General features: G+C 44.2%; 1 protein-coding gene across 1 annotated transcript in view; it reads right to left on the bottom strand.

Moving 5' to 3' along the window:
• Positions 1–18297, bottom strand: part of RAP1GAP2 (RAP1 GTPase activating protein 2) — a 224923-nt gene that overhangs the window by 90416 nt on the left and 116210 nt on the right. The window contains exon 3 of the mRNA XM_034752610.1: positions 1055–1139. Within this exon, the coding sequence (XP_034608501.1) occupies positions 1055–1139 (85 nt within the window). The remainder of the gene's footprint in view (positions 1–1054; positions 1140–18297) is intronic.

The following is an 18297-nucleotide window of genomic DNA, read 5'->3' as shown; positions in this document are numbered from 1 at the left end:
GGAACAATGCCACATTTAAGCAAAAAGGCCACCAAGCCCTCCCCGAAGGATGCGGCGTGACATTCTGTCTCCTTGCTCCAGACGCAACCGCTCGCTCTGCATTCACATCCTTCCTCTGCGGCAAAGCCTTCCAAGGGCAACTCCGCCAAGCCTTGAATGCAGCTGGAGCTGACTGGGCAAGAATTCCTCCGAGGGGATCCCAGGCTGGTCACAGCGGCGTGACAGTGCCCCCTGCTCATGCACAGGGGTGCGACTTGTTTCCATTTCCATTAACAGGTGCTGGATGGTGGTGGTCGGAGGGTGTCCAGACAGGCACTCACTCTTTCCACCCTTCCCCATTCCTTTTTGGGCAACATCCGCAGGGGTTATAAGAAGGAGCCGGGCCTGCATTCCCCAGCCGCTATAAAGGAGAATGGAGTAGAATCTACTTCTGCCCTTGCTCCTTTCGAGGACTAAAATCTAGCCCTTAGAAAATAGGCTCCTTAGGGCATGGGCTGTGTCTTCTATGTACAGCACCGGGCACACAAATCATAAATAAAAATCATTGCTTTGGCAGCAGATCCCCAGGTTATAACAACATAGGAACAATTTTTAAGACAGACAAAGGGTCAGATGCTTCTTTACCCTGCAGCATGTGCAGTCACTCAGGCAGAGTGGGCCCAGAGTGCTACCACCCTTCTGAGTTAGTATCGTTTGACAACTGCTTTGCACTGGTGTCAATGACTGCCTGAGGTGTAGGACAATGTAGCCCATAGACTTTTGCAGCCACACTCCACCCTAGCTGATGGCAGCAGAACAATCTTCCGTCTCAACTCCAGAATCCGCTCAGGAATGCCTGAGATACACAGCTGCTACTTTTAAACACTGGTATTAATTAGCTTCAGTTTCAAAACAATCACCTTAAGCCAGGCTGTGTATGTACCATACAATTCCTTTCACCAGTCCTCCAAGAGATATTGCACCCGCACTACGGGACGCAGCATGCACTCTGCAAAGCAGAACAGGAATAAAACGTAAAGAACGCAATCCGTAGCAGATCATGTACGTAACCTACCTTCATAGTTGCTGGGGCAGTGAGTGGAGGGGATAAAGGCCGGTCTGGAATGGTCACATCTGTGTTGTTTAACAGCTCCTGTTTCCTGTAAAAGAAGAGGATCTATCTCAACACTTTTTCTAATTACCCAGCCTTTGAAGAAAGAAGTATAGTCCAGAGAGGAAAAAATTAGGCCCCTCTGATTTTTTTCAATCCTGTAAACTTTTAAGTCAAGGTTTGTTTTTAAATATAAATATCTAACCAGTGACAAAAACATTTTATAAAATAAAATAAAAATCTTGTAGCTTGGAACGATTCTGACCCCAGTCGATTCTAAATGCCTCACTGTACCATAAAGTGGGCTGCTCTTTCTTTGGGAATCCAACTAAAGGGTACCAAAATAGAGCCCGGAACTAGAGTGTGCTGCAGGTAAATTTCATTTCAGGTGATTTACACTGCTGGGATGACCAAGAGTTAGATAAACAGACTTATGTTTCTATGACAACACCATTGCGACAATTTTTTTTTCTCCATCTTCTCCATCTGGCGTTATCTATTGACTGAGCAGTGTTTGTTCATCTCTCTCTCTCGACAACATGAACATTATGCACAGTGGAACAGATTTTGATTTTAGTCGCACTGGAGTAAATCCGGAGTAGCTCCACCAAATACTTTTAGCACAGATCAGTGTCATGTCCAGTGTGTTTAGCATAGAAAGAAAGCCACATTCAGAGGAGTGATCTTTATTAAAAAGTCAACATTTATCCACAGTGGAAATGGAAATAACTAGCGCAGGATGTAGTAACACATTGTTGGTCACTGTAGGTAGCCTGCGTAAAGTGGGCTGTGGTCAGTGAATAACTTGAGTTGCAATATGTCTTTTTTCCTTGTGGATAGCACCTGGTGCAAGCTCTCCATTGAGGCTCCCTGGTGCAGACAGTGCCAATTCTGCTTTAAATAAGGCACTTAGCGATCTTAACCTGCAACTGAAGACTGGGTCTGCATGCACCTGGACATGTCATTTTCACTCCCTCCGTTTCAGATGTTTCCACTGGAAACTCCCAGTGTGCAATGGGTGTGGGCTGCTATTTTCAAATGGGAGTACACCTCTACCCCGATACAACGTGACCCGATATAACATGAATTCGGATATAACGCGGTAAAGCAGTGCTCCGGTGTGGCGGGGCTGCGCACTCCGGCAGATCAAAGCAAGTTCGATATAACGCGGTTTCACTTCGAACGCGGTAAGATTTTTTGGCTCCCGAGGACAGCGTTATATTGGGGTAGAGGTGTATCTAAATCCATATCTATTCACCTATATAAAAGAGGAGTGATTTTAAAGGTGTTGAGCACCCACAACGTGGGTTAGTCACGGTACATTAATGGGAATGGACAATCAAACCACTTTTATTTAGATGTCTAGCTTTAGGGACCCAAGTTTGATTATTTAGCACAAGGAGAGATTTTCTAAGGCACAAACACCAGCTAGGCACCTAATGCCCACTGATGGTCAATGGAAACCTACCTGCCATTTGTGCCTTTGAAATTCTCTCCCATAGTCTTAAACTAATGTGGATCCAGATCTGTACTGTGGGCCTGATTTTCCACTCCTTTCTCTAATTTGGCACCAGTGTGCAGGGCCAGCTCCAGGGTTTTGGCTGCGCCAAGCAGCCAAACAAACAAACAAAAAAAAACCAAAAAAAAAAAAAGCCGTGATCGCGATCTGCGGCAGCAATTCGGCAGGATGTCCTTCGCTCCGAGCAGGAGTGAGGGACCGTCCGCCGAATTGCCGCCGAACAGCTAGACGAAGTGGCCGCCCCAAGCACCTGCTTGGTAAGCTGGTGCCTGAAGCCAGCCCTGCCAGTGTGATTCCCTTCAGTTGTATAAAACTGACATAAGAGAGCAGAGAACTGAGCCCAGCACCTTCTTGGCCAAGTTCTAGTATTTTTGCCCACACAGTCTTGAATGAGTTCATCATGACCAGTGCTACAGCAATGAATACTAAATGAAATGAGTGAAAGAGCACTCTAAATAATTTCGCTCAAGGGCAGTTAATGGACCAGAGCAGAGGTAGTCAACAGGCCAAATGTGGACCATCAGATGCTTTTGAACGGACCCCCAAATCTTTTTATTTATTATCATTATTGTGGTGTGAAAAATGTTTCTCTGCAGGCTGGACCTTGACTATACCTTGACCAAGAAATTTGTACCTTGACAAAAAATAATTGACTACCCCTGAAATAGAGTTTGCAAGTTTGCAAGTTGGAGTGATAGCAGCAGCCACCACCTTGAGAAGAGAGAGAAATTGCGTCTGCCAATTCATCAATAAGAGAAATTACGATGACACAATTCTGTAAGGGAAGTCTTTTCAGAGTCTTTAACCCACTCCTGCATCTCTGCTAACGCTGGTTGAAAAATGTTCAATGGAACAGTTTTCTGTGGAAATACACTGTTTCCTTGGATTTGAAATGCGTAGCAGGCATGTGTGTCCATTTCAATGATATTTTTGACTGACAGGTTTCCAAAGGATTGGAGGAGTGTTTTAATGTTTCCAAATCAGAATATTCCCTTTCATGGAAAATTCCAAGGTTTGATGGTTCGTTCCAAAATAGAATGAAACAAAATTAGGAAACTTAGAATTTCCCACAGGACAGAAATTCTAGTTTCATTCAGCTCAAACCTTTGCTGTTCTTAGGGAACAGAATCTATACAACTAATTCAGATCCCCACTCCCCCCCCCCCACCAGTTATCCACAAGTCACTTTTTATTTTTTAACAACATCCTCATCATTCAGAGTTATCAGGCAAAGGGGTAAGACAGAAAGGGTGGTTCTGTGACTAAAACTCAAGGATCCAGGACACCTGGGTTCAATTCCTGGTTCTGCCACAAATGGTCTATATTATGTGAGGCATCCAGGCCAGGCCTTGATGCCCCAACTGTAAATGGGGATAATAAGTCTTCTCTATCTCACAGGGCGGTTGTGAGAATGTACTTATGAACATTTGCCGGGGGAAGGAAGGGGGCATAGAAGTACTTAGATAGAAAGGTTTTAGTGGAAACCTATGGGTGGTTCTCATGGGTTATTCATTGCTTCTGATATTTGCAGTTTGTACTGTGTTATTGGTAACCTGCGATCAGAGATATAGCTGATCTTTAACATAGCTAGCTTGAACAACAATAGCAATGAAGCCACGGCTTCATGGACTGTACAGCTCACCTGGGACCCTGGGTACACACTCCAGCAACTAGCCTGTGCTGCCGCAGTTTCGTGTGTATTGTTATTGGAGCTAGCGTATGTTTACACCTGTTGCAGTCACGTGAGACTGGTTTTGGTGCCTACCCGAATGGCTCCAAAATCAACAGAAAGCTGGCCAGGGAAACACTTACAGTGTGAAAAGTCACGTGAAAACAGTTGCTCACAAGTCTCTCCTGTGGGTTAAATTCACCACTGTGCAGAGAACCTGCCCTAGCCTATGCCTCACTCAAGACCCACAAAGCAGGACTCCACCCTTGAAGAACAGTTTCGCATAAAAATTCCCTTGTACTTATATTTTCAGAGAGCAAATAAAAGGGCTTGTGAATACCGAAAGGAAAACTATCCTTACAGAATAGTTTTGTACTTAAGGCACCAGGGTTGGGACTCATCTGAGTTCAGTTCTCATCTTTGCCACAGACTTCTCAGGCGACCTTGAGAAATCACTTAATCTCAGTTTGCCCTTCTATAGAATGGGCACAGTAGCACTTCTTTCCTCTCGCCCCCCGCCCCCAAACTTGGGTCTATCTTGCCTATTTAAACTGCCAGCTTTTAGGGAGAAGGATTGTCTCTCTATGTGTTTGTACAGCACCTGACACAAGGGGGCTCCAATAGAGGCTGGAGCCTCTGGGAGTTACTCTAATAAAAATACTTAATAATAACCATTCTCGAAACAAACTGGTGGGTTTTATTCGTAGTAATGTTAGCTAGTCTTTATCCCGCACTGTATTCGCACAGCTCTGCCCTTCAGCTACATGGATATTTAATACCATCAGCCATTGAAAGGAAGGATGGTCCAGTGGATAAGGTGCTAACCTAAAGACTTCAGAGACCTGGATTCAATTCCTTGCTCCATTGTAGATCCCTGTGTGACCTTGAGCAAGTCACTTTGGCTACGCCTACAGGGCAAAAAAACCCTTTAGCAGTGAGTCTCGGGGCCCGGGTCAACTGGTGGGCTCGCAGGACCACGCTATGGAGCTCAAAATATCAGTGCAGATCACCCTGCTCGCCGGGTTTCAGAACCCAAGGTGGAATGCCTACACTACGATTTTTAGCCCTGTGGCACAGCACCGCGAGCCCAAGCTGGTTGAGAGCTTGGGCTCTGAGACTCGTTGCCAAAGAGGTCTTTTTGAAGTGTGGATGTACACTTAATGTCTCCGTGCCTCCGTTCCCCATCTGTGTAACCGAGATGATAGCGCTGCCTGACCTCCCAGGGGTGTTGTGAGGCACCCCGATACTGCAATAGTGAGTCTATACAGATATAACATACTACACCTCAAATAATGTTTGTAGGGGGGAAGCAGCTGTATTAGGAAACTCTTCCCCAGGAAAACAAAACCATGACAGACATTCTATGTTTTTAAGACACACATTGAGAAATCTATGGTAGCTTACTTGTTAAAAGTACTCGGTCTCTCTTTTTAAAAAAAACCCAACTTTCTAGTCAGACATTTATATTGTCATATACAGCGGTAGTGCCAGATGCAACTCTGGGGGGCCAGAAAAACTGAGATGTAATTCAGTTTACTCTCATCCCTGCCAGGTTAGTCCCACAGTAACTGGGCCAAAATTGTCCAACTGTTTATTTTGCAATAACAAGACCTTGGTTTCTATGGTAACCTGCTGTAAGATGGCAAAGCGCGATAATATGCAACTGACTGATGCACCGTGACAGATGCATCTAATGAGAGATTCGGGGGAAATCTGGGTAACAGGTTCTCCTGGGATATGAACATTCGGTTACGTTAATTTCCAAAACTTTGAAAGGTTTCTATAACAGAACTGGTGCCCTGCCTGGAGCCCTCAGATCAGAAAAAGCCACAATTCAGCTATATATAGCTATAGATGTCTGTAAGGCGACTTTTTGTATAGACGTATACACAAACACACACCATTCTGTTAAAAGATTTTTTGACATTATCTAAACCTGTCTCCTAATAAAAAGAAAACAGGGCTTGATCCAAAGCCCATTTGAGTCAGTGGAAAGTCTCCTATTGACGTCAATGGGCTTAGGATGAGGCCCTCAATAATAACAGACTCTGTTTTTAGAATGGGATGTTATGTACGGAAAGGATAAAAAAAAGCAAAGAGACCGTAAAGCAGCAGTTCTGTAGTCCCACTGAATCTCATTCCCTGGTTCAGAAGGCTGCACATGTTGGAGAAGTGGCTCTTTAAGGGACGGGAGGGAAGATACCAGCTGGTCTAGCTCTTGAAACTAATTTATAAGAAGCATCAACAATGGCTGCGAAGTGGCCAGCCTGTGGTATATTATACAAAGTAGGGGTGGATGGGAAGCCCATTGGAATCAAAGGTAAAACTTCCATTGACTTCATGGGCTTTACATCAGGCCCTGATTAAGAAGGTAGATCGAATGAGCCTATGCCCCATTTTTCATAGGGGACTGTCAATGAAAGTGAAAGGCAACGCATTTAAAAACTGACATAAATAACACTTTCAATGCATAATTAACCCATGGAACTCACTGCCACTAGATATCACTGAGACCAAGAGCTTAGTAGGATTCAAAAAAAGGATTAGACAGTCATATGAATAATTAGAAATCCACCATTATTCTAGGTAAGATAAAAAAGTATAAGGACTATAAACGTTCATGCTTCAGAGCATAAACCAACCTGTAACTACCTAGGATAAGAAAATTAATCTTGCCCTACTGGCAGTTTATCCCAAAGTTATTCACTATGGTGGGTTTTTTTCACCTTCCTCAGGTACTTAGCCATGGTCAAATACATGATAATGGGCTAGTCTTATCTAGCATGGTAATTCCTATTTTCCTCAACAGTTAGCTTAGAGCAGCAGGAGGAATAACAGTATAGGTGGGAGTAGGGTTGCCAATTTTGGTTGGATGTATTCCTGGCGGTTTCATCACATGACATAATCTTTAATTCAAGATTAATCCTTAAATCCTGGAGACACCAGGACAATCCTGGAGGGTTGGCAACCCTAGGTGGGAGGAGGGAGAACGGGGACTGGAACCTGCAACCCCATGAACAGCATTACGGATCGACCAGTCCCACTATCTCCCATTGGAGCTGTGAGAGTTCATCCCCTTGGAAAAACAAGCCCCAACTGCCTCAACTTCGCCACCAAACAACTGTGGCACTCAAAATTAGCAGGCACTTTAGAAAATCTGGAACAAGGGCCTCATCCTCAGCTGATGTAAATCAGCACAACTCCATTGGCTTCAAGGGAGCAATATAGATTTACACCAGCTGAGAATCAGGCCCAGGATTTTTATTCCACCCCCAAAAGTGCCAGCCGTGACAACCCGAGCAAACTAACACTTCTGGTCTTGTAACAGCAAGTGACTCCCGTGGTGACTTGCCTCGCATCTTATTGACACCAGTTAGGAATTGTCAGGCCTGGAGATGTAGTGTGGTGTCTGTGCAGATAACACTTCCTAATGGTGAAAATTGAATCAGTACCAAGAAGCAGAGGGGAAAAAATCGTGTCAGTTATTCCCCCCCCCCCCCCCCCCCCCCGAAAAGATACAAAGTATTAAAAGTTCCTGCAGCCTTTTGGATCCAAAATATATAAAAGGCCTCGTGTTCCTGCCCTCTGCTATGGAGTGCAAATTGTTGCAAATCCTGGAAAACCTACCTAAATGCAGGAACACAGTGGCTGATATTCCCAGCTAAACACCAGTCCAGGGTCCATCTCAGGCCTGGGGTAACAGGCTCTTTTCTCCTCTGAGGTTATGCCAGAGGTATATGCAGATGTACCCGAGCTAGCTTTGATCGGGCTAGCTTACTAAAAATAGCAGCATGTTATTGTGGCTAGCCCAAGCCGCTGCCCATGCCGCCCACAGCTGCCCTGCTATTTTTAGTGAGTTAGCGCTACCAAAGATAGCACAGATATATTTAACTGAGCTGGAAATTGTACCTCCCAACGGCAGTGTTGTTGCAGCCTGACCATGGGTGGCCAAAGTCTTTATTGGTATAAACAGGCAAAATTCCATTCAAGACAATGGAGCTGTGCTTGTTCACTGCAGCAGAGAATTTGGTCCAGGGATCAGAATGCTGTTTGGCTATGTGGTCACTTTATGGTGCTCCGGCTCCTTACACCTTCCTGAATACATTGTCAACGCAGGTAAGTGCCAGACAGAATCTGGACCTATAGAGAGGCCCCATTACAATTCCTGGCAAAAATCCCATCGACTTCAGCCGGACCAGGATTTCACCCCGATATCTGCAACTTTTCTATCTTAAAAGAACTGCTGTGAATAAGCCAATCTAATGCAACATAGTTCCAAGCCAGATACGCACTGTACACCGTAGTCAACAGAGCTATAGTGATGCACTTCTATGAGGTTCTGGCCTGCTGTCTCTTCATCAGATTTTCACTGCATTCCTTTAGTAGTTGCTTGTACCGGTACAAAACACAAATGTAAAACAGGTTCTCCTTGTTCTAGCCATTTCTCACTCCAGATGGCAAATTGTCTCTGTCCATAAGGCAGGCTTTTCAGTACTGTAGAAAAAAAGATATCCCCAGCCTAGGAAATGATGACTTGCTAATGCAAAGTCTGGAAACCCAGCTACTAAGCTCATGCAGAACTCACTCAGGTCGATTTGGCTCCTGTTGATTTGACTGCACCCTGAAGTCCTTACTCAGGCAAGACTCCCACTGAAGTCAAAGAGAGCGATGACTGAGTACAAACCGAGTAAGGGATTCAAGCTCTGGGCTCAATTTGCTACCTAAGACAGAATCGGCAGCAGAGCTGTATTCCGTAGCTGATGTTTCTGTATATGGAATGTGGAAGAAAATCAAAGAAAATAATTTTTAAAATAATATACCTTCATTACTCTGTGTCATTTACAGTTATTCAGGTTTTCGTCCACTGAGCCAGGTATCCAATAAACATATCTCATGGATTTTCAGGGGACTAAGCGGTGTCACGATATTTAAAGATGATGTCAAGTCCTGGAAAGATCCTTTTCAGAATATGTCAACAACCAACAAATAAACCACTTCAGAGTATTACTGCAGCTTCCAAATCATTTGTCCCAGCTTTTCCTCAAGAGCCAGCTATACGCTAACATAGGGCCCTTTGGCCAGTCTTAGTTAGATGTAAATAGCCAAGCCGGGATATACCCAATAAACTTGACAGTGCTTTGCTTTAGTACTACGGATGAAATCTTGGCCCCACTGACATCAAGGGGAGTTTTCTCATTGACTTCTACCCTGAGTCTTGGTGTATGAATTCTGAGGTCTTGGTAACACAGACCACAAGTGATCACAGATACCTCTGATTTGTGTGTTATTTTTTATTATTATTTGTATTTGTATTCCCATAGCATTAGAGGCCTCATTCAAATCAGGGCTCCATTGGGACAGGTGCTGTACATACAACATAATAGGAGATCGTACCTACCCTGAAGTGTGTACAGGCTAAACAGACAGGACAGACCAAGGTTGGGAGAGAGTAGGTACTTTTATCCTCATTTTACAGATTGGGAACCAATACACGAGAGATTGAGTGACTTGTCCAGGGTCAAATGGAAGTTTGTAGCAGAGCCAGGAATTAAACCCTCTGCCTCAACGACAAGTCCAGCCTTCCTCTCTTGCTATTTCCATGTTCTTCTTTGACCTTTGTGCCACAAGTAAGTACGTTATGCAGTTCGCTATGCTGCATCTGTTGTGCTCATTGACTAATTCACAGCTTTCATAATCAGTATATATCACAACCATATGGCTAGGCAAATATTTTGTCTTCTGCTCCGCTGGTTCAGGTGAAATTAAACAAGACTGAAGCCACTTCTGCAGGAAAATGGAGAGGAATAAATACAGGAATTGCTTGAACACTGACCTTGCTGTTCTCTTTCACATAGACTGATGCACTGCCTCAACTACCATGAACAATGTGAGTGGACTGAGAAAGCCAAACTGCTCAGGATTCCCCAGCCCAGCCTATACAACTGCACCTGTTGTTTGTCCTCATCTAAGGCCCTGATCCTGACAGCTGCTCCAATTGGGCAGATCCTTGCGTGTGCACAGATCCCCACTGGAGTCAACAGGGCTCCAGCTTCACAGAACATTTTGTGAGATGGGGGCCTCAATCTACACCTGCTACATGTGCTTCTGCAAAGGAAGACATTTAGATGGCTAATAGTGATACTGATTACTAAATGAACATTTGACTCAGTACACTGCTCTGGTGCAGTGGGATTCTGATAAACTTACTCACCTTGGGTAATACCTTATGCCTTAGTTCAGTGTTTCCCAAACTTGGGACGCCGCTTGTGCAGGGAAAGCCCCTGGCGGGCCGGGCCGGTTTGTTTACCTGCCCTGTCCGCAGGTTCGGCCGATTGCAGCTCCCACTGGCTGCGGTTCGCTGCTCCAGGCCAATGGGAGCTGCTGGAAGCAGTGGCCAGCATATCACTCGGCCCGCGCCACTTCCAGCAGCTCCCATTGGCCTGGAGCAGCGAACTGCGGCCAGTGGGAGCTGCAATCGGCCGGACCTGTGGACGCGGCAGGTAAACAAGCAGGCCCGGCCCGCCAGGGGCTTTCCCTACACAAGCGGTGTCCCAAGTTTGGGAAACACTACCTTAGTTAGTTCCATTGAAGCCAATGGAAGTTACTCAAGGAGTAAGATGCTATCCAACATGAGTAACGAACCAGAACCTGACCCCTAGGATTTTAGTGATGTTCTGGAGCTTCCCCATAATGTACTCTTTGTAGTATCCCAGGAGACTGCCAAAACCCCAGAGCTTGAAGCTGGAACATTGCAGGATTACACATTGTGTTCCCTGCGGATACACAGGATAGTTCATGAACAGAGCTGTGCAAATAACTGATTTTTTTGAACCAAAGAAGTCTTTTTTAAAAAAAAAAAAAGTTTCGAGTCAACCCAAAACGATTCAGCATATCAAAAAAGTAAACAAAAAAAGTAATACAACTGAAATCAAATTTCAAAAACAAAACACCTTTTCGCATCAAAGGCAAAACATTTCATATCGCAAATGTCAACACGAATTGTTTTGACTTTTTCGGAATTTTCATTTCTTTTTCAATCCAACGATTTGATGAATGGAACACAAAGTGACAAAACATTTCAGTTGACATGAATCCGCATTTTTCAATGAAAAAAGAATTTTGTCTGAAATATTCCACCCAGCTCTATTCCTGAATGGGGCCAGATGGACAGCTCCAGAGAACGAATACTACTAAAAGTCAAGGGAAATAAAAGCGAGTGAAGATCAAAGAAGAATGTAGGGTTCCCTGTATGCAAGGAGGCCAATGGCTACACTTGCTTTCTGGGAAATACTACTGCTCAAGAAATTCTTTATTCAGGAGAAAGCAGCACAGGCCCTGGGGGTATGGGGGTGAGTATTGAGCAACTGCCAAGGAAGGATCTCTCTGGCAGTAGGATGGTGGTGGGCATGTTAATCCGGATTCTCTTGAGCTCTCATGATTAGGACAAGACGTGGGGAATCGAGAAATAATAGAGGAGCAAAATGGATGCAATGTCAGAGATAAACCGTTGTCTCTCCCTGACCTTTGCCCAGTAGCACAGAATAAGAGGAAGGAATTAAGCAGGATTAGAAGGGAATTTTTTAGGAAAAAAAATGTTGAGACAGCCGGCTAGCTCGCTAAGCCGAAGATCTCATTGGGAGGGATGAGATTTATATTTTTAGAGGTAAAATGGGCACACGCAAACTCCTGGGCCCACCACTGGATAGATCTATAGCCTGCTGCGGTCAAGAGAAAGATGCCCACTGACTTCAGTGTGCTTTGGATCAGGCACCAAAAGAGTGAAGCCTGAAAGAGAATCCTTGAGCCTGTATAGTGAGATGCAACTGAGCTTTCATACAATGGGTCTTGATTATTCCAGACTACAGTCAAACCGCAGTGGGTATGTCTACACTGCAAACAAACAAACCAACAAAAACTGGAGCAGCAAGTTTCAAAGCCCAGTTCTACAGACTCAGGCCCTCACTACAGTGCTAAAAATAAGCATGTAGATATTTTGGCTTGGACTGGCGTCTGGGCTCTGAGACTCTCTCTGTTCATTTAATTGAATAATACCTTCCCACCCCATGTTATATTCTAAAGGATTCCTCTGTTAGTGGCATTACTGATTTCCTAGTGGCGGTGGTTCCAAGATCTGCTGTTTAATATCCTTCTAAACAGTTCCAAGGGCAGTTCTTCTTGAGTGTTCTTAATATTCTATTTTTGGCAATGGGGCCAAGGTTCAAAATCCAAACCCTGATTCTAATTTGGCAAGCATGCAAGACGGTTTATAATGATCTGACCCAAAACTGCAGACACAAGCATGTTCCTGGGCTATTTAGGGTAGGAACCATGTTTTTGCTGTTTGTATAGCACCTAGTATAATGGGGTCCTGGCTCGTAACTGGAGCTCCTAGACATTAAGCGCTCCACAAAAAACGATGGGAACCATCAACTTAGGGATGTTTGAAATCCTCATTCTAATTCTGCAGTTTGACCCGCAATTTAGGTAAAATGAACAAGCAGCTTTACTATTCCCTCCTCACCTTTTCCTGGTACTTGTTACCACAAAGACACTAGGACTCTTCCTTTCCTTTCGGCCTACAACACTTCTTCAAGATGACATGTCAAACTTAAGTCCTGACTACCTGTGGCCATTAAAGATGACAAGGCGTCGTTGGAACAGGTGAGGATGTTAAAATCAACAACCTGGCAAATTGCAGCTGAAGTAATTACATTTCATGACCCTAGATTCAGCAGATTTTAGGGGAGCAGGGTCCGTTATGATCATTCAGAAAATTCCTCCTGCGATCTCAATTGGATGCAGCGTTCTCCACTTCCTGTTTTTCCACCTCCGCAGTGCTGCTGTGTGCTGTTAAACAGCGGTCATAATTTATTTCCAGAAGCAGTTGCATTTCTGTGATGGTTGATTTCTGTTTGTATGTAGCTCCAGGAGTATCTCGGAGGCTGAAAGGCATTATAAATACAACGGTATGTTTGCTTCCATTATATCGTTCAGCCATTAGGGTGGGATTTTCAGAAGTGCTCAGCAGTGGCTTAACTTTGCTCCCATTGACTTACATGAAAGCAAAGTTAGGCCACGGCTGAGTGATTTTTGAAAATCCGACCCTAGGTGTCCCTTTGTGCTTCATAGAGATCCTGATGGCATGTGGTCCCTGGTAAACAACGGAGACTAAGCTGGAGCTCAATCAATGTGGATTCCTGTGTGTTTGTGTCTGTAGCTGCAGTTTTTTCTTTCATAAATGCCTTCTGTTTAAGATCGCCTGTGGTTCTATATATTGTGACAATACAAATATTCTACATTAGCGTCACCTGTATATCATACCACTGATTGTTTTCTTCTCTTCACAATCAGTTTAGCCCGAATGCTTTAACAGTATTTTTACACATTTTAAGTTAGCAAGACTGACCTTCGTAACTTTGCAATCTGAATGCTACCAGATGAAAGAGCTCTTGGAATTGGCACCTCTCCCTGTCACTGCAGAGCTGACGTCAAAATAAAGCAAATGAAAACTGCATGAGACTGCTTTACATCCATGAATGCTGCCTGGGACTGTAGTGTTCTCTTGTGACTTGACACTAGTAGATGTGGTAGAAGGGCTGCCGTTTGTGAGTACATTCTGTGAATACGGTGCATTAATGCACTTACCTTAATTACAATATTAACGACTAGAAGGAGGTCAATTGGAACAAAGCAAAAATACTTACAGCATTCTGAACCCATTATTATTATTGTTTGACAAAACACCTTTCTTGGTATTTTATTTACCCCCTTTATCTTATTACTGTATTTCTTTCTTACCATTAATGGGACCTGCTCCTATGTGGAATTTTTCAGTCCCAGCAGGCTACTGCCATACCACCCTCTTAATCATCTACGTCCTCAAATCATGCTGGAAAAGTTAATACACTATGAAGGGGGTTACAGTGGATAAATCATTACCTATAAATGAACTTGGGGGTTGCACATGTAGTAGCCTGTGGAGTCCAACCTCAGTTCATGCACCAGGGGCTCCTGCCATGCCTCCATTTTCCCCCACAACTTTCCTGTGGGCCCACCCTCCCTTTCCCCTCTATTTCAGGGACTTCCTGAAACCCCTTCCCACTCATCCCTCATGCCAGGGGCTCTGTGAGCCCCTCACCACCACCATCACCACCCCACCCCATGCCTGGGGCTCTTTTTGCACCCCTTCTCCCAGCCTACCCAGAGTCTCTGCATGCCCTTTCCCCGCCATGGCAGGGGCTCTGTGTGCCTCCGCATTCCCCCCTCTACCGCATCGGGGGCTGTGAAACATTCCCTGAAGTTTTGCAGCGGATCAGATGCAGCATTCAGAAGTTAATGCATTCTGTCATAACAGCCAGACAGACACATGCCATCAATTTGAATGTAGGACGTTTTGCTCGGTCAACGCTGTGCAGCTGTCACCAAAAGAAAAAAAAAGCTAACTAGGATTAATGATAGGCCTAAACACCTTCAAACTTTGGAAATATTCCTGACTAGCTGCTCAGATGGCGTAAATCAGTTCAGATCCATTGAAGTGTGACGGACGGTCCGGTAGGCTGCATTAACTTATTCAGGAGCTCGGGCTGGGGCTGGCCCAAGCATAGAATCTAAGAGCAACAGCAAGCTAGCTCGGTGACTCTCTCCCCTCTGCAGTGTTGAATTCTGGGTTTAGCACCGCAGAGAATCTCTGCTAGCACAGGTAAAATGCCCAGACAAATTGAAGGGAGCTCAAAGGAGAACTGCAAAAGCGACTAAAGGTTTGGCAAGTAAGTCCTAGGAGGAAAGTTTGAATGAAATGAGCACGTTTGGTTGTTTAGATAAAGAGGAACTTAGGGGACACATTGTAACTGTCTACAAATAGATAAAATGAGGGTATTGAGAGGACATGGATCAATAGTTCTCATTAGTTAATGAGAACAGAACAAACCACAATGGATTTAAGCTACAGCAGGGGAAATATAGATTGGATATTAGAGAAAACTTCTGGGCCAAATTCAGGCCCATAAAACTGTCCCTGGAGGTGTTATAACATCTCCGGCAATGGAGCAAGCAACCAAGGGAGTTGTGGAATTGCTGTCATTCAAGGCGAAGACTAGACACCAATCTATTAGGGGTGGCTTAGAAATAATGAAGTCCAGACGGCAACACACAGGGGAAAGGGCTACATGATCCCCTTGAGATTCCAACTAACCCAAAATGATCTGATGATTTTTAATTAAGTGTTGATTTGGGGATGACGTTTTAATTATTCTGGTACTCACAGAATACTAGAGTGCAGGCAGGTTGAATAATTTACAAAATGAGGAAAAGGAGCCCGATATCCTTTCTGATTGTCAGATTAAACATATTGGGCCAGTTCCTCAACTGGTATAAAACCGCAAAGTGCCATAGATGTCAGTGGAGTGCTGACAATTTACACAAGCTGGAGCTCTGGCCCTTGATATCGTCAAGCTTTTAGGTCTTGGAAGAAGAAGCAGTGCAAATATTCACAAGGAGGTCCATCAGAGGAGCTAATCTTAAATATTTTATCTCCATCATGAAATATCTCATGCAGTCACCCTCCTGCTCAGCCGCTTAACTACTGTATCGCTGTAAAGCTACCATTTAAGATTGGGGTGTCCAACCTATGGCCTGTGGGCCATACGTGGCCCACCTGAGTATTTCATAAGGCCCACGTATGGCCCGTGGGCCACATACGGCCCACCAGAATATTTCATAAGGCCCACGGCCTGCTTCAACACAATATACTAACAGTGGGTTCATTACCGTTTTGTTGTCATGTGTACATCATTTTAGTTTACACATGTAAACAGACAATACTGTACATAGAAACAAGCTCTCTAAATACATACGGAACAAGCTGAACTTAAAATATAAATCGATACAGGTGACTCTAAATCTTATTAAAATATATGTAGAATCTGTTTGGCCCACCCGAGGTTGTGCTTAGGTTTACGTGGCCCTCCTGTATAATAAGGTTGGGCACCACTGGTTTAAGATAAAGTATTTGAACTTTGCTCAAATGTGCTGGTCTGATCTACTACATTATTCCTCCAATTTTATGTCCATTATTATTATTTATAGCGTGATAGCACCTAGAGACCACAATCACAGACAAAAAAAAACAGACCTTTCTCTGAGGAGCTCACACGCTAATTGTAAGACAAGAGACAACAGACAGATGCAACAAAGAGCCAGAGGGGAGACAATGAGACAAGTCTGGACAGTGTGAAAAGCACTGGGTACAGCACACAAGCTGCGTAACCACTGTCAGCTCCGTTGGTTAACCCCGCTGATTTCAGCAGAGTTAAACCCGTGTTGAAACGGAGCGGCAGAGTGGTAAATCGCACACATTATTGGCCTATTTCCTTTCCGAATGAACTGAGGGGATAGCAGACCAAAGAACTGGGCCGAATCTTCAAAGGGTGTAAATGGGTGTGATCTTCATTTACCTCAATGGTGCTTTATCACCATTCACCAGCTGAGGACCAAACCACACTTCACACAGACAGCTTCGAGCAGGCGGTATCTATCTCTGAATGGGCTGCTGTGAGGCTTCGCTGCTTGTGCGTATTCTCTGTGGGTAACAAGCAAATGGGAAGTCCCTGATGTATTTAACATTGAAACGGCTGATTCTTCTAGGGTTCCTCCCTAAAGGTCCAACAGAGAAAGAAGACGGCTGATATGAGATAGAAAAATGGATCTTGCTGCCTCCAGACCTATGGAGATGCAGTGTGCAGAGTCAAGTGAAGTGTAGGAAAGTAAAGTGCAAGATGCCTTCTGCATTGTGTGGCTGCTGGAAAGAGGGGGGATCATGGGCACATACAAAGTGCTCTAGGGGTTGTTTCTTCCATGTGCAAAAGAGCAACAGAATCTGCTCATCACTACGTTTTTTTTATGTCAAAACCTGGAACACTCTGGGCCTGATTCTCATTGACATTAAAGCCCCTTTACACCACGCTGGCAGTGCATAGTGGGCATAATATACGTTTACACTGTCAGTGCAAAGTAAAATGCCTTGAGCATCAATGAAAATTGTCTCCTTTCTTTCCAAACATTACATTTATAATCAAGGGATGAAATTGTACTGACCTACTTTTTAGAGCTGGTTAAAAAAAAAAAAAATCCATCATCTTTTTTTAAAAAAAACCTGTTTTCATCTAATTTTTTCAGGTATTCTTTTAAAAACTGACTTTTTTTCAGTCGTGTGTTTTGTTATTCTATGAGAACACAAGAAATTGTCAACAACGTTTGGTCAAAATTGTGTGTTGGGAAGAGAGGCATTCCTATTCCAACCAGCTCTATTATTTATCCAGCTCTTCCATTCTCATTTATCAAGTGCGAGCTCCTCTCTGTCTGCAGATGAAGAGCGCTACATAAGAGGTAGGTATTGTTCTTTGCTCTTTGACTTGATGGGATGCTCTGCGTAAAGGCACAGCCTGGTCCAGAGTAAACCGCATTTCCTTTGCTGCATTTCCTTTGACGCCTGTGCTCCAGCTTGATTGCTCTAATCTGTATTTGGATCCCAACTCTGGAGTAGGCTCCTGAGGTTAAACAATGGACCCAAAGGCACAAAGTGTGGCCAATCCTGCTGCTCATAAGGATTAAAGTTAGAGAGACGTGCACAAATAATTGTGTCTGCTCTGGTTTATCTGGGTTTTGTAACAGGTTGCCATAGCATCATACTCATCTCACCAACGGGTTTTTCTTTTGCACAATAAATGTCATGTTTATGGCCAGACTTGCCCCCTGATTTCAATAAGTGCAAAATCTGTCCATTAATGAGCAATTTCTATTGGTTGTTAATGATCAGTGATGCATTTATATAAGTCACCTTGAATTCGAGTGTCAGCCTCACCCAAATCTATTCAGCTGTCTGCCACATATAAGGTTAAATGCCAGCAGCCCGATGCCCAATCAGATTACTATAAAGGGGTGCAGGTCATGGAGTTGGTGTTTCTCAAGGAGGTAAGGGGCTGCAATAAATCACCTAAGCCCTCATCATGGGTTCAGTGACAC

Source organism: Trachemys scripta, chromosome 18 (assembly GCF_013100865.1).
Source record: "Trachemys scripta elegans isolate TJP31775 chromosome 18, CAS_Tse_1.0, whole genome shotgun sequence".
NCBI lineage: Eukaryota > Metazoa > Chordata > Testudines > Emydidae > Trachemys > Trachemys scripta.
Note: the sequence above shows the minus strand (reverse complement) of the source record. Positions and strands in the feature narration are given on the sequence as shown.